The sequence below is a fragment of the Pelmatolapia mariae genome, linkage group LG16_19, assembly GCF_036321145.2.
Source record: "Pelmatolapia mariae isolate MD_Pm_ZW linkage group LG16_19, Pm_UMD_F_2, whole genome shotgun sequence".
Taxonomy (NCBI): domain Eukaryota; kingdom Metazoa; phylum Chordata; class Actinopteri; order Cichliformes; family Cichlidae; genus Pelmatolapia; species Pelmatolapia mariae.
Window position 1 is genome coordinate 50,218,010 of NC_086241.1, and position 22,481 is coordinate 50,240,490.

The following is a 22,481-nucleotide window of genomic DNA, read 5'->3' on the forward strand; positions in this document are numbered from 1 at the left end:
TTGTACACTTTAAATTGTCCTTTTTTAATTGTAAAATGAACAGTAACTCTGGAGATTTGATCATTTGCCCTGACTGTGTAAGTAATCAGACCCATGGTCAGGCAGGTGATTCAAGAATCTCATAGTCGTGTGAAACAGGCCTTAGACAGAATAATGTTTTTTAGTAAAGGTCACATGAAAGCTTGCTTGGGGTTTAGCAAACAAGAAGGAATGTCTGGTTAAAAATCAACTCTTTGAGCAAAACTCCAAATACTTTGCCTGCAGTACAAAAATCACTGCCATTCTACGGATGAAACCCAGTGGGAGTAGCATTCAAGGAAAAATGAAGGAGTAACACTTTATAAAAATGTCACACCATTAACTATTAAGGCATTAGTAAGGCTCCAATTTATCATTTATAAGACATTACTCCTCCCTAGTATGAAATTTATAAATACAGATAAAAATGTTTGTATTTTTATGCATGTCCATTTAAAACAATAACCCTATAAAAAAGAAACAAAAAAATAAAATAAAGTCATGATGAATATTAAAAGATGGAATACTAGAATACAACAATTGCTTTGCCAAAAATAATGTAGCAGTATTTTGGGAATCCTGATTTTATTTACATTATGGCCATTAAATATTGCTATTTATTGATTTAATTCGGTAGCATCCTTGTTTTACAGGCTAGGGATTTTAAGATTCCATGGAAAATGCCCATTGATTTGGGATTCTCCATGATGAAGGAGAACCACTTCTTAACCTGATCACCTCCTTACCCCAAGGAGCTGCTCTGAGTTTTCACTGAATGGGAAGGAGGAGGTGATCATCCACTACTTCTTTCATTTCAGCCGAGTTCACCTAATGTGAAAGCACTTTGGAAATGAACGTGACTGGACTTATCTGACTAAAGCTAGCTAACAGACTACAAAGCAGAGGAAAGTTGAACTTCAGGAACAAACTAAAGAAATTCTGACATCAGAGATATTTTCCTGTATTATCAGTTTAATGTGATGGACGCTTTGTTTATGGCGTTTACACTTGTTTGTGAAGCTCTGTGAAATATCCACTATTTTTTGTGAAAACTATATTCATCTTTTATTTTAAATAAAGCAGCTTAAGTAACAAAGAAATAATTTCCCCCAGGGATCAATAAAGTATTCTGATTCTGATTCTGATTCTGATTAAGTTAAATTACCCCGTGGCTCTAACTGGTTGGTGTATCTTTCGCTCTTAAACTCCTGTTACTAGTTAGACTCTGGTCCGACCTACGCTTCAGTATTCTGTAAACCTCAGATGGATTATGTTTGAGTCTGGCAATAATTATTTCTACGTTCTATATCTCTTTGTGGGTTTTCTGAATCATTTTCTGTTGTGAGTACAGCCAAGACTTGTTCGAGTCTTAAGGTACTTTCATTTTCATTTATAAATGCTTTATAAGGCAAAAATAGTCCTCACTTGAGATGAGGTCATGCAAAAATACTTAATTAATAACCAGTAACTGTGTGAATTAACCATGAATTACAATGTGAAATGAAGTATTCATCTTCTCCACTCATAAGATCCTGGTGTACTCAGCAAACCTTCAGACAAAAACTGGTTCAACCCAGGACAAATTGGGTGGACCTAAACACAAGCTGAACAATGTTGTGTAAGAAGTGCAATGCAGTGACGAGTGCTCAGACTTGCCTAGGAAACAACAGAATAACCACAGACACATGCACGACATAGCAAAGCCAGGACCTCAGGATAGGACTCGGTAGCACTTAAAGGACAGGGAATATCCTTAGAGGTTACTAAATGTTCACATTTTAGACAGAGAAGACAGTTGGTTTGAGAGAGATGAGTAAAGACGGCCGTCTATGTCCACTGTGAGTGGCTAGCACTGAACATGGGTTGTGGTCTGTCATACTATCAGCCGTCTATGAGATGTTGACTGTCTGGCGCCTCTTCTTAGGCAATTCAGCTCCCACTCACACCTTGACCCTTGTGACCTTAATGACTCAATGATGACAGGTTGGGTCAACCACCTGCAGCACCACCTATAAGGTAAAATCCCCACTTGGGTTAAATATCCAGTCCAGTTGCCTTCAGCTAAAACACTTAACCCTGTAATGCCTGAACCAGGAAATAATTCCCAGAAAATGATTATTATTTTTTAAATGGAGTGTTTATTGAACCTTCTCTGGATCATATTTGCTACATCCAGCATTTTACTGCTTAAAATGTATTGTGCAATTTATTATTATTATTATTTATTTATTTTTCAATAATTCTCTAATTAATTTTAATTCTCTTCAGTAACCTTTCTGAATACTTTATGAAGCAGCTTCATGTTTACTAGTAAGTTAATCAATTTTATTTATATAACACATTTAAAACCAAAAATCTTTACAATAGAAGAAACAAGGTATTTACATAAAGTAACACAACAACAACTTTTCCTCCATCCACGTTTCCAGAGATCAGCTGCTTCCAGAAGCTTGACATACAGGTCTGTTTTCAGCTCAGATTTCAAGATAGTCACGTTGATGCTTGTCTGAGGTTACTTGCGAGATCATTCCACAGTCTCGGCAAAGGCACACACAAGACACTTTACTGTTTTGATTACAAACAGTGCCAATTTATACCACACTCTCTAATGCACATAGAGCCACTGTAGGCTGGAGTAATCTGAACTCTCTTTTGTGTCCCAGTCAGTAATCTGGCTGCAGGATTTTGGACTAATTGTAGACGAGCAAGAGATGACTGAATAGCTCCAGTATACAGTGCATTACAGGAGTAGATGCAACAGAAGTATCCATGATTCTTTTCAGATGGGTTCTAAAAATAAAAATTTTATTCTGAAGGTTGTGCTGAGCTGAAAGAAACTGCAGTTCACCATGGCATTATTTTGTGTGTCATAGATTATCCCAAAGCTTTTAACCTGTGTTTTTATAGCCTTCCCTTTTTTCCAGTCAGTAATTTTTTTATTTATTTCTTTTTTAAACACAGACTTTGCTCTTAAAACATATAAACTGATTATATGTCAAAGGCCTGATACTAGGGTATTTTGTTAAAACATCAAGATAACAGACACTGCTATGCATCATCACAAATGTATAATAAATGCACATTTAATTTCAGTAAGCGCACACTTCTTTTACAACCGAGTTTTAAATGTAAATTTAAAAAATAAATAAATAAATAAAAAGATGCATAAATTTCATGATGCATGTATATTTATTGCCCCAAACACAAAACAGAAATTGCACAAATTGGAAAAATTGCACAAAATTATCCAGAAGGCAGGAAACTGAGTTGTCCGGACTCCTTGACAACACAGTGTCCTCCTAATGATCATAGGAATCTACCTTCATGCATAAGAGTCAGAAACTATAAAGCAGTAAACATTTTTTAAATGAACTCCAAATGTTTTTTCTTTAGCTCTAAAACCAAAAAGTGAAGCGTGCCAGGTATCCTTGTGGTTGACCCGTAGGAAGTTGACCCTCTATTAATCATGTGCGTCATCACACTCACAGTTTCAACTTAAAAGGGCCCGATTTGTCTATGTCAGATAGTGCATGCTGAAATAACCAAATAAAATATGTAGTGAAAATGTCAAGCTAATGTCTTCCTTCTTTTCTATATTGTACCCAAAACAAAGCTTCACATACAGGTTAACATGCGGCAAAGGCACCTTTCCGCATTTATGAGCCCACATTGTGAGAAAGGTGCACACAGACATTTCCCTGAAATACACACATGCCAGAGGGTGTTTCTCCCCCCATGTGCCTGCGAGGAGCTTTACAAGGAAGTTACCTGCCTGTATTCTCTGTGCTCACTAACTCAGGCCCCTTGAGCACAGTGAAAAAACAAACTAAATAAAAGAGACAACTAGATAAAAATGGCATAATAATAAGTTCTCAGGCTGTTTGGGTGCATTTTACTGTACTGTTTTGAGTACAGAGTACTCAAATTAAATAAACAGGTAAAAGAAACTGTGGGTGGATGGATGGATAACATTTCAAAAAGCATTACAATACATTACAATACACAATAATTGTAATGGTAAGATTTCCTTCCAATATACAGCTACTACCTGTAAGAATTTCTTTTTAATGGTAAAGGTCTAATTGTTCTGGAAGTTATTATCAGAACAGGTTTTCTACACGTGGAAATAATTGTTCAGGAGATCCAAATGAATTGTATGAAAATATATACATTTATTATGTAAACTGCTTCTTATCAAGGTGAGAAGAGCGACAGCAGTTATCATCAGCCTTGTTCTGAAAATCTTATCTCACACAGGTTTATAGACCCACTGTGCAAATAGGAAAACACAGTTTAGCTGCTATTTGTCCTTGGGGCCCTCATGGAGCCGAAATGAAAGGGATGACAAACAGAAGACAGGTCAGTGTACGTCAAAAGGATCGATTAGGTTTGACCTTTTACAGTTCCTCCCTAAAACTGTTTTTGTTTTGTTTTATTCCATTAGTTTGAGCATGCAAGCAGCAGTCATTTAGGGAAAACAGAAAAATTTTGAACTGCTTTGCATTTGGACACTGCTTGACCTCCACACACCCATACACACCCCCATACACAGAAACACAAAAACCTTTCCTGGTAATACAAACATTAACCTTTTTGAAGGTAACACACTCTAAGAGTACTAAAATAGTACCACACAAAGTGCTTTACTCCAGTAACTACTTTGATAGTGATATGAAATGTGCATCTGCAGCTTTATAATAGAAAAAGATCAGTTTGAAGCTGGTTTGACCCAGAAGATTTTTAGTGTGGCGTGAGGGATTTTACTGTAATAATATGAAATGACAACTTATGTTGTATACACATAACTACAAGGTTATAAGGTTACATACCATATTTTATGTAACTATTATTTAGGTATTACAAAAGTCACCCTCACAAATGTACTCTACACTCAAGAGACACAGTATATTTCAACAACTTTATTGCAAACCGTTAAGTAACAACGTAAGTTAAATCGCCAGTATGCTACATGTTATAACGCAGGAACAGGAAAAGGGGGTGAGAGTGTCATTGTACTCGCAATATTGGTTGCTATGGTTATAATTCATAATATAATCATAACCATATCAGCCAAATAAAGTATTTCCATATAAAGATATGAAAACACGAACTGTCTATATGAAAAGCGAGAAGACCACATATATGGGATGGGCACACGGTATCAGGAGACTGTCCGCATAAAGAGTTTACATCTAGGTCATTCTTTAGCTTTTCTACAGAATTCTTCACTGCGTAGAATTTGTAGATCAGCCTAAATAAAAATTCCTTGAACAAGGACCAAAACTTTATTATTGTCATTATTGCTAAGAGAGACACGTGCAGAACACGCCCATGTCATTGACGTCAGAGTTCGCGACGCGGCAAAATTGAGGAGTCCGAGAAGTTGAAGAGTTTAAGTGGGTGGGGAAATTAAAACATAACGGTAACAATGCGTCCCTCCTCTGTTTACTAAGCCGTTTTAACTACGATGAAAGCCGCTTTCCGTGTATAAAGGCAGACGAGCCTCATGTAATCCTGCTAACACTAAAGAAACCCGGGTTTTGAACACTTTTCTTAGCTACCGCATTTAAAGAGACAGCGCAGGGGCTTTCGAAAAGCATCATGGCGGACTCCAGCACCAATGGCCTCACATCTCTCGCCCGGGCTTTGTCACAACCATCTCTGGATCTGATAGAAGTTAATGATGTTTCCCCTCCACGAAGTCTTCAGCTTCATGCAGGACGAAGGAGAAAGTTGTCCAGTTGCAACTCGATTGAGAGCGCCGACCTGGTAACCTCACCTTGCGCCGCGGAGGCGCGGGTCCTCGTTATCAATACTGGAGGAACTATCGGCATGACTCTTCATGACGACGGTAGCTATGGCAATCATTGTCCTCAATTATTCGTCGTTCTCCTCTGTAGCAGTTAGCTAGCATAGCCGGTGGCTTCCTCTTATTGCATGTTTACATGTGGGTCTGAACACGAGGCGTGACAACAATCTGCACGTGCATCCGAAAATAGACTTGGGGAAAACAGCTTACCTACACAGCTGATGCCATGTGCGACTGGCGACCTTCTAAATAAACTACACCGGTGTACACATGAGCAGACTGTCTTGGTCTTGTGAATGAACATGAAAATGAAGATGCTAAATGAAGCTTGGTTTTAGTGAACAGAAATGCAAAGACGAAAGTTGAGAACAGAAGTATGTATTTACTCTATCTGCGCATGATTCAGCGTTTTACAACAGACTTCAGTTTCGAAACAGGAGAGTAGCCAATGCCAAATATACTACAGTGAAAACAGGTTCTCTCAATGAATAACTGGATGTTGACATTAGTTACTGTGGTATTCGGACTTTTCAAAAGCCACCTGTCCCTATTTTTCAATCCATAATAAGCGACCTACTCATGTTTGTGGTTTATTCATTGCTTTGACATTTGCAATACAACTAAAGATTCTTATATGTTATGGCTTATCTAAATATGCTGAACTGGCCTTAACTATATTTGGACAAATACTTTTCATAACTTTGTACACAATAGAGTAGATATGAGAATGATACAAGGCCATGCATGTTCTGGTAGCAAAGAAAAGAAAAAAAGCAGCCGTAAAGCCATTTAGGCGAGGGTCATCATCCACACTTGTATTATACATACATATTGTATTATACTTATAACTAAATAGAGCCCAACAATCAGAGTGAACTCATAAAACAGAGCGCTAGATCAGTCACAATGTACAGTAGATCAAGGTGGTTTGTTGACCAACTGAGATATTGACAAGTGATCACAGGATTTATACCACAGCAGAAAGATCTTTTCCTCATCTAATCTCTCCCCACACCCTGGCGTTCTCCCAGCTCAGGCTTCATCAATATTCATGTCACTAACACCCCAAACCAGTTTTTCCTCAGTTTTATGCCAAGGTATGTTCTTTTTGGTCTGTTTTTCAACAGATAAACAAAAGTTAAATTAAATACACTCTTTAGACATTACAATTAAGAATAAAATTGTTTTATAGATTTGATATGACACTATCCTTCATTGTAGCTTAGTAAATGACTGAAATCTTTTCAGTGCCAACACACTGCCTTCATTGTGTTGTTTTGCTCGACTCATGCTTCCAAGCCTTCTCCATCACTCTAATTCTAGCCTTTCTATTTTGAACCCAGTGAATAGTTTGGAGCTTGTGATGAAGGTCTTCCGAGGTCTTCTCTTAATGGCTGACTTGGATAATGATATGCCTGCCTTCTGGAGAGTCTTTTTCATTTACATGGATTTTCTGAAGTGTTTTTTTCTTTGTCATGGAAAAGATGCTGTGACCATTCACAGCTATGGGGATCTGTGGGGGGTCCAGGCCTTTTTATTATTTACAGAGCTGACCAGTGTATCCTTTTTTCTTAGGATGTCCCACACTTTTGATTTGGCCACTTATAATAGCCCCATTGTCTCTATGATGTTTTTTTTTTTTTTTGGAGCCTAAGGATGGTCTGGTTTTTGAATCGAGAGCTTCTTTGATTACATATTGTGGGTTTTATAGCAACTGCTTCCAAATACATTATGCCATTAGAGCCGTAATTACTATACTCTTCTTACAGTTTGGATGTAAACAGCCTCAAATTAAAGCTGAAAGTATTACTTTAGTCATATTTTAAGCCCATATTGGTTGTAATTGTAACTTGAATATGTTTTGATAAAAGGCTCAAATAACAAAAATTGCACGGACTTAACTGTAGGTCAGCTCCCTTAATATACAGTCATATGAAAAATAGTTTTCACACGACTTCTTTACAGCTCTGTGATAATGTAACTACACCATTGTTGCTTCTGTACAATTTAGAGGGAAACTACGACCCAGCCACTGCTGACAAATTGCACTTGATTAATTGATCATCATGAAGTGCTGTTGTGGAGGATTAAGTTTGTGTTAACACAATATGAATGATCTTAGAGAAGGAATTGTTGCTGCCCTTCATTCCATCGGTTCATCATTCTATAGTAAGAAAGATTATTCACAAGTGGAAAACATTCAAGACAGATGCCTGGATCCCCAGCAAATTCAATCCAAAGTCAGAATGTGCAAGAGAGAAATCGCAAAAAACTCAAGAGCTACCTCTCAGATGCTACAGGTCTTGGTTAGTGTGTTCAATGTCAATTTTCTCTTTACAGTATAAAAAGGCTGAACAAATATGGCGTTTTTTGGAAGGGTTTCCAGAAAAAGAACATGGCAGTATAGCGTAGGTTTTTCAAACCACACGACTTCTGGAACGATGTCCTTTGGACAAACCAAACTAAACTGGAGATGTTTGACCATAATCCAGAGCGCCACATTTGGTGAAAACCAAACAAAGCATATCTACCCAAACACCTTACCAACCGTCAAGCACGGTGGTGGAGGGGTGATGATTTGGGCTTGTTTTCCAGTCACAGTACATAGGCAACCTTTCACTCACTGGGACGATCAGGAACTCCTCTTTATACTAAAGTATACTAAAATCAAATGTGAGGCCATGTGCCGGACAGAAATGATTGTTAACTGAAATATGATAATCATCAGTTATTCTGATTGCCAGTTTAAAGCTGTATTATTTGTGTGAGTTCAATGTATGTGTTTATTTTGCTTGACAGTTAAGATTGCATGTCCATATTATATTCTGTCTCCTAACCTTTGTGTTATTGTTTCTAATAGTACATTTAATGTTGTCCTTATATGTTATACTCAAGAAGATCATGTGTTTTTAAAAGTGTGCTTCAAGTGTATTTCCAGCCGTAATGTTATTTTTTACAATAACCACTAGGGTTCAGTATGAGAGTGTTGTTGTGGTGTTGAGATGACAGCATATCCACTGTGCTCGCTTTCTATTAATAGTAGTCCTACTAAAAGCAAACTGTTAAACATTAAAAATCTCTGTTGTTTTTCTGCTCTTTAACCCACAGTTCTTGCCCCACAAGCCAATGCTTTTGTGAAGAGCCTGCGTAAGCTGCCCATCCTCCATGATGAGACGTATGCTTACCAGACCCGCATGTATGAGTACTATGGATCTGACACCTTGGTCCTGCCGTAAGTGCACCCATTAGTCAACATGTAGATATATATATCTGTATTTAACAAAAAGAAACCACATGCTGTACTATTGGTTGCCATATGTATCAGAGGAAGACTACATGCTTAACTGTGTTTGTAATATTTTAAACATGTTTCCTTATACTTATTTGAAAACAGAAAATTAACAGTATGAGGCACGGGATTATTTAGCTCATAATTTGTCTTCATTATTAGCATCTCGTGAGGCCTGTGTTACTGACAGAGTAAGAGTAGGTCAACAACAAAGAAAAGGATCGCATGTAAATTTGTAATGTTGCTTATTTTGAACTAAAAGTTTGAAATCCTGTGTGTTTTTATTTCCTTTATACCTATTTTATTACATTAATTATGTCATTTATTTAACTCGAGACCGTCTCACTTCACAGTGAAAAAATGTTGCACTTCGTCTAATGTGCAGTGCTTTTCCTGAATGGCTAAACCTGACAGCTATTTGGATCTTTATAGATCCAAACTTTGTGTTTATAGTATGTGCAGACCGTCCTCAGGACAATGAGATATAATGTATTTCAGGTGTTTTTGCAAGAGCATTCGTTATACAGGCTAAATCGCCTTATATCTTGTATCTGCCCAAGATGGTAACTGCACACAGTGCAAGATATGTTTCTTATCTGGAAAAGCAGAGGCTGAAAATAAAACAAGTTACATTCCTGTTAAGAGATGCACTTATTTTTATTACCCTTAACTGCTTTTATCACTTTAACAGGAAGCCAGCGCCCCATCCCGACCTGCACTTTCACGGGTGTTGTAGTACTGGTTGCATTGTGTTTGACTTCTCCCTGCTTGAGATTGGTTTGATGTCTCTGCTGTCCTTAACACCACATGCCTGGGTGTGCTTCCCTGTTGGGAAGCGCATGCCTACGTGTCTTTCGGCAGTTGGAAAAAAAGTTGCCTGAAGTAATTCTGTGTCTCTTACTCCGGCTAATTTTGAACTCAATAACTAACAAGGCAGCTGTACAGCGTCTCGTTCCTGATATAAGCAAAAGATAGATTGCAGTGTTGCATGTTTAACTTTATTTTGTCTTGTTTTCTGATGCTTGCGGGCAGTTGAGTGAATTGGGCTCTGAGCTGATTGACATGCCCTTTAGGGTCTTCATCGTCAGTAGAAGTAGCCTTTTCCAGAGACACTAATTTCCTCACTGCCCTCATGTTGACTGCTACTGTGAAAGTGGGTTTAGTCCTATATTATAGTAAAGATATCAAGGTATCTATGGCCCTTGAAATGGTAAGTATTTTCTAAAGTTTAGGTTGTTAGAACTCCATTATTTTATTATCTGTGATATGTGTGTATATATATATATATATATATATATATATATATATATATTTCAAAGCAATCTTCTTATGTTTTCATATTAATTAATATTCTACTAATTGAATGTTTTTAGGTGTTCAGCACGTCTTAACACTTGCTCATCCTTGAGTTTGTAGTGTTCATATCAACTGAATTAAACTCACATGCAAATTTAATAGGCATACTGTTGATCTTATGCAAGAGCTGATCCTACGTCTATTATTTCAGAGGGGAATTGGTTTATTGATTAACTGAAAAGCTTTATTCATGTGATGTTGAGAGGCAATGCCACAGGGCTGTTTGCTTCCACCTCCAATGTCCTTCCATGCATTTATTATTCTGAGCATATGAAGTGTCTTAGCATGGGTATGGTAATGTGTAGCTTTGCTAAACCTTAGGGCACACTGCCAGATATATGAATAATTGGTGATTTGAATAGTGTTTTTTTAGGCACTTTTCTTCTAGAAGATCGACAGCATATGTTCTTGGGTCATGTGTCGACTTGAGGCTAATTAGTAGAGTGTCTATAGGACCCCTGCTTGGATGGACTGGGACTCACCCGCTCTTCCCCCTGCTGTTCCATTCACCTCCTATCTCTATGTTATAAGGCTGCCCTATGGTAATGTGGGGGGTGTTCTACGGTGTTTCTTTAAAAGGGAGATTAAAAAGAAAATCGCTTCAGTCAGTCACGCTGCCTTACATGGAGCGTGGCAGGTGGGGCTGTGGGACGCCTGCGTTAAACTCCACTTACAGGCAGCATAAATATGTATGTATGAAAGACTCCCTCCCTATTATTTGTAATGAAAAAGAAATACAGGCTTTTGCTCCAACATGATACGAGTCACCAAAGAACCTTCAAAATATATCAGATAAGCTATCTTGTATCCATAAATGTATTTGAAGTGTTCAGTCATGTAGCTGTGCAGGAAATTGGGACTCTACTGTGCTAAACAAAAATGCTTAACTTTTAAAGTGCTGCACTGTCTAACTTGTGTGACTTTGCCCCTCCCTTTTACCCTTTGAAAATTCTTTGTGTGTGTAAACCTGAAACAGGTTTTGGCGCCCTGTTGCTCAGACAGAAAGCCCAGCTAAACGGACTTTGAAGTCAGCGTTTTTAACATTCCCTTACGCTTCTTTAAGCTCACATCTCCCCTTTAATCAGAACCTGATCCAGCTTTTATTAAATGTTCACCACAGTACATAATACGTAATGATTTGTCCGAGTAAAGTCTTTAATCGCTTGTTAACTGCGTGAACTTTTGAAGTTGAATATTTGTACTTGGAACGACTAACACCGCTGCTTTATTATTGGCTGTATAATCTGTCACTGTTTAGCTTTGTGTAAATGTTCATATAGAGAATGCAGCTCATAGATAAACTGGACTGTTTTCTCTTCCAGAGTAAGTAAACAAAATAAGAGGATAGTCTACACTATCTTGGAGTACAATCCTTTATTGGACTCTTCCAATATGACCACAGATGACTGGGGTAGAATTGGAAAGGACATTGAGGTACTTGCTACTCTTTTTAATTTGTTGTTGTGCCTTTATATTACTTAAATCCTGCCTTTTAAAATCTATATGCCAATGTGAAATTATCTCCATTATGATCATTTTTTCTTTTTCTTATTTCACCCCAGAGAAACTATGAAAGCTACGATGGTTTTGTGATTCTTCATGGCACAGACACTATGGCTTACACAGCCTCTGCCCTGTCCTTTATGTGTGAGCATTTGGGCAAACCGATCATTCTCACGGGCTCACAGGTAAGAGCTTCTATCCTCAAGTCACTAACTAACCAGCAAATAAACCAGGGTGTTTACTGCTTTGTTAAAATGAGACACTTGCTGTCTTCAGGTACCCATCTATGAGATGAGGAATGATGGCAGAGACAATCTACTTGGGGCATTACTAATTGCTGGACAATTTGTCATTCCTGAGGTGAGATAAAGAAGATGGCTTATAGCTGCTAATTGACTGCAAACCTTATTAGAAATGTTGGATTGTGAGAGAGAAGCTGACTGAATGTAATACCCTGATCACCAGTTGTTGCTTTGTTTTCTCTTAGCTCTGTTATATGTTAGTGAATGTTAGTGATTTAATCAATCAAGAAATAAATTATTAAGTTCATCTTATGAACATGCATTTTTTAGGTGTGCCTGTATTTCTACAACAAACTCTACAGAGGGAATCGTGTGACCAAAGTGGATGCTGGGAGCTTCAATGCATTCTCATCTCCTAACTTGGCCCCCTTGGCCACTGCTGAAGTGGATATTGCAAGTAAGGAACCAATAAACTGCTTATGTAGAAAATAAATCACTTTTTGTTTTTAAATTATTTTTTAATGGAGTTTCTTCAACTTTCCACCAGTCAACTGGGATACAGTGTGGAGGGCAAACACCACAGCAAAGTTTCAAGTCAAGACTGAGCTGAACCGCAACGTAGGCCTGCTTAGGCTATTCCCAGGAATCACTGCGTCTACTGTAAGTTTCAGGGAAATATAGTTTATTTAACTTTTTATGAAAGTGGTATAAAATGTCGTTTTTTGTTTAATGCTACTGGTGTAGCCTGTGAAGTGGACCATGGTTGTAATTTTGGAATATTTACCAGATGTTCTGAAGCTACCGCTTGTCATTATTTGGATAGAAGAATAAAAATGAGAAAAACTAAACAGCTTGCTCCTTAGAGTGCCTCACTAATCACTCAGAGCGGCTGCCCCGACAGTTGTGTATAACTTTAAGTCTTAAATGCAACCTTGTACAACCTTACAGCTAAGGTCACAAAAAAATATTAAAACACTCACTAGCACCATAAACAATCAGCTAGCTTCATGTAACTTAGCAGTCGTATTGCTTTCCCCGATGTTGTCCTTTTAAACATAGGAGTCTGTTTTCTCACATTTTGAGACAGCCTCATTTGGCTGCTTGAGGAACTGCAGTATTTGGACTTGAGCCTTGGCTTCATTTCTGAGCCTCAGAGGTTCCAGCTTGCTTACGCTGTTTCCAATTAAAACCAAATGACATGCAGTCAAGTGCTGAAATGAGTTGGTTAAAATTGCCAGCATGGTGCAAATCTTTAAGCCGAGAAAGTTGTAATTGCCTACTTTTTTTCTGTTGCACTAAAATGTAGTCGAGATCACCTGTTCTTCAAAGGTAACAGACTGTTGTTTTGTCTGCAATAAAATATAGTTAACTTCAATTTAATTGCGCTATTAGCCTTCTTCTGTTACTTTCCCAGTCATGTAAGCTGCCATCAAAGCTCAAGCCAGAGAAAGATGAGACGGAGTTATGGGCCATGTCCAATCACCCTGTAAAGAGGGAGGGTTGCTACAGATACTGTAACATTTAGCTGCACCTCCCCCTGCAGCGCCTGCTGGGGGAGCGACTTTACTGTCTCAATCTGCTCCCACTGCCCAACTCTGCTATCAAGGCTTTCTTACAGCCTTTAACTGCTTTTATGAGGCACCGTTTTGATTAGGCACTTGGCTCTCGTGTGTCCGCACTCTGCAGTACGGGAGCTTCATTGGTAATCTGCGTCACACCTTTCTTGTCAAACTGCTTATCGCATCAAAAAATACTGAGTGAACCTGGAACTTTTAATGTCACCTTCTTCTCGCATTTTATGGTAACTGCCACGAACTTGCCAAGTGACTTTATGCTTGCTAACACCTTCAGATTAATTGCTCTCCTTTCTGCCATTTGAGTCATCTGCCATTCTAGTCATATGCCATGGGTAATGATGTGGTATAGGGCTTCCCAGTGCCAACCAGCCAACCAGTGACTGAGATACTCTGGTTGCAGAGATGGCACCAGATGGGCTTTTAGGAGAGTGAATGGGTTGCATGGAGTTAAAGGGGCTGCAGGAAAAATAACACGGAATACTAATTTCTCATCTTGATTCTGCGCAGTTGAGTAGCCAGTTAAGATGGCCATAAATTTTGGGTGTTTATAACCTGAAACTGTGCTCATCTTTCTCCAGGTAAAGGCTTTCCTGCAGCCACCCATGCAAGGAGTGGTCCTGGAAACCTACGGCAGCGGAAATGCCCCCGATAACCGCCCTGATCTCCTGGAACAGTTAAAGAAAGCCACTGATGCCGGTGTCATCATCATCAACTGCACGCAGTGTCTGAGGGGGTCGGTGTCTACATCCTACGCCACCGGCAAGGTAGTTCATGACGCTTGGTAATTAATCACAATCTTGTTAATATGTTAAGTTTAGTTGAGTTGGAGAGATGATGAATCAATGAAGTCACTTATTCCTGTGATTGATACTACAGGTCTTGATAGAAGCCGGCCTGATAGCAGGAGGCGACATGACTCCAGAGGCTGCACTGTCAAAACTGTCCTACGTATTGGCCAAGAAGGAGCTTGATCTGGAGGCGAAGAAAAAGGCTGGTGGCACTTTCAGCACTTTCTTTTCTATAATGTGGAAGTTTTTAAAATAACAAAGTGTTAAAAGAGAAAGTTGTGAACCTGTGGTTTGTGTTGAAAATATTCTTTTTTTGTGACTCTGTCCAGATGATGGCAGAGAACCTGCGAGGTGAAATGATCGCTGACTTGGCAGGAGCCAAACTGTGCCTGAGTGACAGCCGTTTCATCCAAGTCATTGCCAAGTCTCTAAGCGTCAGCTGCAAAGAGGTAAGAGTAGCAGTGCATTTCCGCAGACTTTCAGCTCTGGGGCTAACTTTAGGTTATTAGGAGCTTGTCATTTTGCCATACTTGATGACTTGTTTTCATATTCAGAGAAATTGCGGGTTTTAAAATTCTTGGAATCTGGTTTCAAAAGGAGCTGGAAGCCATCCGAGATGCTCTGACTCCCACGCTGGCATGCGCCGCTGCTAAGATCGGTGACATTGAGGCCTTAAAAGCCCTAAAAGAAATGGTAAGCAATCCTACGACCTTCACCACATGCTGTAAAGTTAATCATTATTTCCTGTTTTTGAGTCTCCAAACACATTTTACCCATTTCTTTCCTGGCCATGTTTGGCTGTAAGGTCATTGAACTTTGGTAAACTTTTCCCACTGGTAGATTTGCAAAACATTTTCAGGGTCACACTTCCATTTTGTATTAGAGCGGTGTAGTCAACACGCAGGCACTCAGACAAGCAGAACTAGAGGACAGACTGGTAAGGCAAGCCTAGAGTTGTCTCCACAGTCGCATGTACATGTCTATATGTGGATTGACTGGTATGCAGCTGCTGCCTAGATTACCTTAAGGTTTTCAAAAATATATTCTGCCCTTACGTAAGGGCATTGGCTTCTTTTCACTCATTTTCGGTCCAGACCTTGTTTATTTTTATTTTTTGCATATTTGTTAAGCCACTTAACACTGACCCATGAATCATTCAAGCATAAAAAAGCAGCAGATGAACATTATTTGAAAGTCGTGTCCTTAAGAAATAGTAAAGAAAATCCAGCAAAAACCTTCCAGTTGATGATCCCTCTAATGTTCACTGAAGCCTCTGCAGAAATAGTCTCAGTAGAAGGGTGGCTGTCAAGCAGTCACTCTTAAGGAAAGTAAGCAGGGAGAAAGGGCTGAGATATACCACATTAGACAAGAAATTGAGTAAAAATCGGTGGCAGCAGGTCTTATGAAGTGATCAAATTGAAATTTTTGGTTCAAATCATTGTCGGTATCTACAGATGAGATCAGGAGAGAGCTACAGCAGTGAGTGAATACAGCCATCTATATAACATGGTGGATGGTGACGTTGTCAAAATTGATGCAATTCTAAACACAGAAATGTACTGTCAAATTTTGATCCGATGTAATACTATCTGAAAAGCATCAGATTGGCAACGGCTTCATTTTTTCAGCATGACGGTGATCCCAAAAAAACAGTGGGACACTACCATGCATGGGTTGGCCCTCACAGAGCCCAGACCTCAACATTACTGAAGCAGTGTGGGATCAGCCTCACAAAGAATGGAACAAAAAGCAGCAAACATCCAGAGAAGAGCTTTGAATGTCCTTCAAGAAGCCTGGAGAAGTATTCTTGAAGACTACTACTCAACCAGTTTGGCACTTTAGATCCTCAGATGAGTGGAAAAAAAATCAGCCACAGATTTGGCATCGCCCAGTGCAGTGGTGTAAGGCTTTTCGATCATTCTGGTTGTACACTCAAGTTTTAGTCTTTTTCAGGAGATTTTTTATTATTATTTTTGTAATTTTGTTACTCTGTCTGAAACGGGTTTCTCTTGTGATTGAGCAATTGAGTCTTACTGGGATTACCCGTATAAATAAAGATTAAATAAAAACAAATAAACAAAAAGAACAAATATAAATTAGAAATAAAATCAATACATCATCTCACCACACCACCAGCACATACACTGATGATTTTCCCTTTCCACAGGGCAGTAACTTATGTCTGGGGGACTACGATGGACGCACACCCCTTCATGTTGCTGCCTGTGAGGGCCACCTCAAAATGGTGCAGTACCTACTGAGTCATGGAGCTTCAGTCCACGCTAAAGATCGCTATGGCGACACACCCCTATGCAATGCTGTGCGTTTCAGGTAAGACTTGTCTTGTTTCGAAACAGTAAGGGCCAGTGTGTCTGCCTTTATCTTGCTGTTAAAGTAATATTGTCATTTATGAATTTGCTAACACAACAATTTAAATCCCCCCTCTTGGCCATTAGACATCTGAGGATCTCCTGCAAATATGTTTAATAGCTGCTACAGAGAGGACTTCATTACATGAGCTGCTGATAGGTTCTGCTCAAATGGCAAGAAAGCAGCAGCGGCTGGGGGGAGGGTGAAACCAGGAAGGGGCTCGTAATGGAGTTTAGAGGCCAGGCAATAATTATAAACTAATTAGGCTAATTGTCATCTGACAATTTAGGCAGTGTTTATTTTTACCAAAGCTGTATTTTTAATTTTGTGTCATTCACTGAGTTTGCTCTAAACGTCTGTCAGGGAATAGCCAGGCGCAACATTTCAGGGCTATGTTGAGCCTCAGGGTGAAAACGTTGTATGTGTCAGAGCTGCGACAAATGGCTCGTCTCTTTCAACGGTTGGTGCTGCAAGTGTGGACTTGTTTCCTTTGTGATGGCAGAGGGATGCACTGGAGCGCAGACACCTGTTGTTACACTTCCTGTAATGTGCTGCACAGCTTGGGTAGCTATTCCCCTTCTTAATATTTTCACTGAAATAACAATAAGTAATAAAAGTGGAGTTTTAAGTTGCTGTCAGGGATGCGTGAGCACATTGTGAGCCACATTTCGTACTGTAGTAAGAGCCTCATGCCCATATAAGGAGAGGCAGAGAGGACAGAGAGAGAAACCTGAAAGAAATGTGGGGAGTGCCCTCTGAACCAGTCCTACCAGCTTGCTCCCCGGTTCATTGATGAGAGTTACTGGCTTCTTTATGCTCCGCAGGAAGTCCCTAATAGTTTCTCTGGCTGTTGCTCTCCATACAGCTAAACAATTAGGCATAAAATTGAGCTCTTACTAGCTTACCCTGTCGCTTTGTCACACAGGTCTTATTCAGAAAGTCTGCGGGTCAGTTGTGGAAATTTTTCGGCCTTTGCTTTTAATGCACATTTCTTGTCACTGTGAAAATCACTGCATGTGACTCCTGCGTGGGCGGCTCTTTGCGGGGGACAACAAACTTGTTCGTACTTGCCAAATGATGATTACTGCCACACTGACTCTTTCGCTCCAAGTCTAAATTACAGTGTGAATGAAAATGTTGTTTAAAATTAGCATTATATCTTTCCCCTGAACTGTTAATTACACTTAATAGGTAGTTATGTCTGTTTGTTCTGATTCAAACGAATATGCTTATTAAACATAAGCCCTTTTTAAAAGAGATATAGGCTCTCTGGCAGCTCGCTAAGTGACGGAGATGGAGTGCACGAGCATTATTTGGTTCACGTGCAAAGGACTCGTCACACTTGTTGTAACTGAGATTATCATCATCACTTCTCATGAAGTCTAGCCAAACTTCTGAGTGTTTAGGCCCATCATTAATAGCAGGGTCTATGTGTGTGTGCTGCAGCAGCTGCTCTTGATTGGACACAGGCACCGAGAGGGGAAGATCTGACTTTTCAATTGAGAATAGCAAAAATGCACCATAATCTAATGTCCTAATATCACTGCAATTAGAGAGAGGTTTATAGTCACAATGTTGTGTTGTGTCATTACATTCCTTGAAACTTGTGCCATGTGGAATATATTTATAGCTCGATCTTAAGGTTTGCAAAAGTTACAGAAAAGTGATCAGTTGCGATGCCCTTTTATTAATAGAAAAGAGTGCATGTGTGAAAGGTGATATACAGTAACAATAACTCTGTGATTACATGCTCTCTAACTTAGACACAAGGAAGTTGTGAAGCTGCTGAGAAAGACCGGAGCTCATTTCTCCAGACATGAGTTGGAGGAAGCAGGAACTGAAATGTGCAGGTCAGACACATTAAAAAAAAAGGAAGTATTGTAACAATTGTACACAGCCACTTCGTTGCTCCACCGTCACTAATGACCCATCCTACATAGCTGACACAGGTACAACCAGTTGTCCCACTCTTACACAAACTGTAGGAATGCTCCCTAACAGCATAGCTTCAGATCTGTTCTCTATCTGTAGTGTCAGTGAGTACATGTTGTTTTTTTTCCTTTCTTTCTTTCTTTTTTTTTTAATCTGCCCGAGACACTAAACAGGTTTTGTTAAGACCGTTCCAATTTCCAGTTTCAGGAACACACCTTTCGTATGATAAGCATTGCACGTGTCACTATGAAGATAAACCTCAAGCTCCTGTGGCTCATGTGGCTCAGTAATACTGAATGTTCCACTGATATGCTTTTGCAGTCTTTCCACAAATTTCCTTTACACAAGCTGTTCTTTGCCCAGTGTATATTATATTGATACTGATTTTGGAGAAATGAATCCTGTTGCTGTAATAATGCTTTTACTTTGTGTGCGTCAGCCTGGCAGCCAATGGTGACCTGGATGGTCTGGAAATCTGGAGCCTTGCCGGAGCAGACTTAAATCAACCAGGCTATGATGGGCAGACTGCAATTCAAGTGGTGGGTTTGTAGGAAGGCATCTTTCTATTTTATTAACACTTAGCAGTTCACAAAGTTAAAAAAAAACAACTTCTCCATCATTGCCTGTCACAGGCCCAAGCTATCGGCAAAAAGGATGTGGTAGCATTTTTGCTCCGACTCATGAGCAAAAAATCAAAGGTATGCTCTGTTTTCTCCATTTTTCTGCTTTACTCTTCTGCAGGGCACGCTTGGTTTCTCTGTCTATAATTTTCTCTCAATTACTTTGTTTAATTCCAGAAAGTATTGGGTGAATTTAATGATGATGATGATGATGATTATGATGATGAGGAGGAGGAGGTAAATAAGATGTAGCCAAAGTGTGTGTGTTTCCCTGTGTCTACATTCCCCATAGTCAGCATGAGATCAAACCCTGTGCATGACTGCATTGGCTCCCTTTTTTCTTTGTCTACAATACCTTTTGCTTATTATCCATCATGACCTGTTGGCACTGGGTTGTGTGTCTCAGCGCAAAGTGCTAAAGAGGAATTGCGTACACTTGGAATGGTCACCAAATTGGGTGGGAATAACGTGCCGAATCTACAGAGAAATGGCTCTGATCTGGAAAGCCATTTGCTAGCATGCTGATTGAAAACCTGGGGGAAGCAGGCTTTTTTTTTGTGGGTCTGGGTTTCTGGTGTAACCAGGACATCCAATAGAAGTATATTTTAATAATTCCATACTTCCTGTTCAGTTTGAGTTTACAAATAGATTCCTTTTGAAACTCAAATTAAAACCCTAAATTTATGTCAGGTGATAGGTGACTATGTCCACATAGCATTTTGGTCAATGCACTCACTCTTTGGGTCTTCACACACCTTGTTCACCTGCATGTACCCACACCTGCTCAGATCCCATTGGTTGAACTGACACACAAGCAGACTGCAAAAGGAAATCGGAAAAGCTCCTAGTGCCAACAATATATTATATTATAACCAGGTTGACTGTGGCTCAGGACATAGAGTAGGTCATCTGCCAATTGGAAGGTTGGTGGTTAGATCCAGTCTGCATGTCAGCTTAACCTTGGGCAAAAATGAGCCCTGAGTTTTGATTCATCCATGAGAGTGTTAGGCAATGTGCTTAGATATAGAGAAAAGCACTGTGTGAATGTGTGTGTGATTAAGTGCATATGGCTTGTAGTAAGAAAGCGCTTATATGTATATGTGTGTATTCGTTTTCTTGTCAATGCACATTGACATATTTAATTAGTCTAATAAGAAATCTGATTACATTTTGGAGTAGAAGTAAAATGACACATTTGAAAATCATTTAATCATTAATAGAAGTAATCAAGAAAAATGTTCGTGAGGATAAGCTGCTTCCTTACTGTGTAGACGTTTCACTCTGGCTCTGAGAAACTGTAACTGACAGCTTTACCAGACTAAATAATAACTTAATCATTGATTAAAACGAGCTAATTGCCAGCTTAATTTGTAACCTGCTCACTTTGCAAAACAACTATTGCATGAATTTGAGCCAAACGTGTGTCAGACCCTGTTTATCACCAGAGATACATCAGATAACATCTGATCATCTGTGTGTGTAATTGTGGTTGGAGATGAAGCGTTTTATTGAATTCTGCTGAAACACCAGCTACCCTTGCATATTAATCCTGTCTCTGTTTGTCCCCGTGGCAGAGCGGAGTGATCCAATTCAAGGCTACCCCACCGGCACTTTGAGCTGACGCTACCTGAACCAACAAGAACTGTCCTCTGTTGGCATCCATTTAACTGCCGAGGCGTTCTCTGCACAATGTCCGGCTACTTTTCACAAAATTGCTCTCTTCTTGAATGTCATCTGATTGCATGTGTTCTTCAAAGCCATCGCTGCTGCAGTCTTCCTCTCCAAAAATATTAATAACACAAAAGATTGTGTAACCGCTGAGGGCATGAAGGGCCCAGAGAAAATAAGTGGATGTATGTACATGAAGTTGTTGCAGACTTGTCTGTGTATAAGGAAACTGGTTACAGTGCTGATTGTTTTAATCAAATGTTTTATTTCTATGTATGTAGTAAATGTGATGTCCATTTAGGGAATTATGCCATTTCAGCAGAACCTATATATACACACGAACATTACAATATAAAGTAGTATTTTCTCCTTGTGTAGCAATATATGTGTCATAGCATAATATCTGGACGTACAGGGTACATTCACAGATTTTTATGCTGTTTCTTTTATAGTGACATGCTGCAAAGTCTCAGTTCAAATGATTCTAGGGATTTTTTTCCATTTTATTTTATTTTATTTTATTTTGGATGGTGTCCACTTGTACTACCCGTGCATTTCAGCCAAAGTATACCTCTGCTCCCAGAGCTTTTCATTTCCCCCTGCTACAACAGGTATTTCAGAAACCTGCAGTTTAAACCTTTGCAACTCATCTAGCGTGTTTCTTGTTCTGATTGTTGAGCCTGAAGTGTCACATATCTCTTTCTTTGAGATGGAAAGGGGAAATCCAGAGTATTGTGTGAGACATAAATGCTTTAAAGTGTCACGGTTTCTGTTTTCCTTAATGTGTTTTAAATGTCTTTTCGCATTCTTTACGTTTGTGATCACAAATGAATGACATTTACTTATTCGTTACTTTAGTTAAACATGAGTAAATGTTAAACATTGCTACTCCTGTTTGGTATTAACTTTACTGAAAACCAATCTGTGATTACATGTGTGTGCATATACATCTTAGTTATTTTTAATGTATCCTGTTGTTTCCAGTGCTGCTGTTGCCTCTGCTGTCTGCTGCTGCAAATCAGAAACTCTGGGAGATTTAGTTTGTTCTGTGGATGAAAAAAGAGGCAGAAATAAATTTCTTCTTTCAGAGAAATGTCTCCTGTGATCGCTCCCATGTTGCACAAAAAAAATAAATAAATACAAAAAAACACATGCACTGCTCCATGCCTGATTCTTGAGTAGTTATCACTTTTACATGATTCTTTTGTATGTATTCATGCTGGGCCTTTGTTGTGTACTACACACGAAATGTGACATGACCAATAATTAGGCTTCACAAAGCAGGGCGGATAACTGAATGTCAAATCTC

The 22,481-nt window shown here is 39.2% G+C and overlaps 1 protein-coding gene across 2 annotated transcripts; it reads left to right on the forward strand.

The window, feature by feature from the left end:
- Positions 1 to 4,896: 4,896 nt before the first annotated feature.
- aspg (asparaginase homolog (S. cerevisiae)) lies at positions 4,897 to 22,324 on the forward strand. Of its 2 annotated transcripts, XM_063497996.1 has the most exons (17): positions 4,898 to 5,869; positions 8,936 to 9,059; positions 11,795 to 11,906; positions 12,035 to 12,160; positions 12,252 to 12,335; positions 12,548 to 12,674; positions 12,765 to 12,877; positions 14,373 to 14,558; positions 14,671 to 14,784; positions 14,912 to 15,031; positions 15,180 to 15,275; positions 16,750 to 16,913; positions 18,716 to 18,802; positions 19,324 to 19,423; positions 19,517 to 19,582; positions 19,682 to 19,741; positions 21,079 to 22,324. In XM_063497996.1, the coding sequence occupies exons 1-17, from the start codon at positions 5,620 to 5,622 to the stop codon at positions 21,118 to 21,120; spliced, it is 1,971 nt and encodes a 656-aa protein (XP_063354066.1). In that variant the 5' UTR covers positions 4,898 to 5,619; the 3' UTR covers positions 21,121 to 22,324. The 2 variants fall into 2 exon arrangements, with proteins under 2 accessions (XP_063354067.1, XP_063354066.1); XM_063497997.1 differs by lacking the exons at positions 19,517 to 19,582; positions 19,682 to 19,741 and having other exon boundaries at positions 4,897 to 5,869.
- Positions 22,325 to 22,481: the final 157 nt, after the last annotated feature.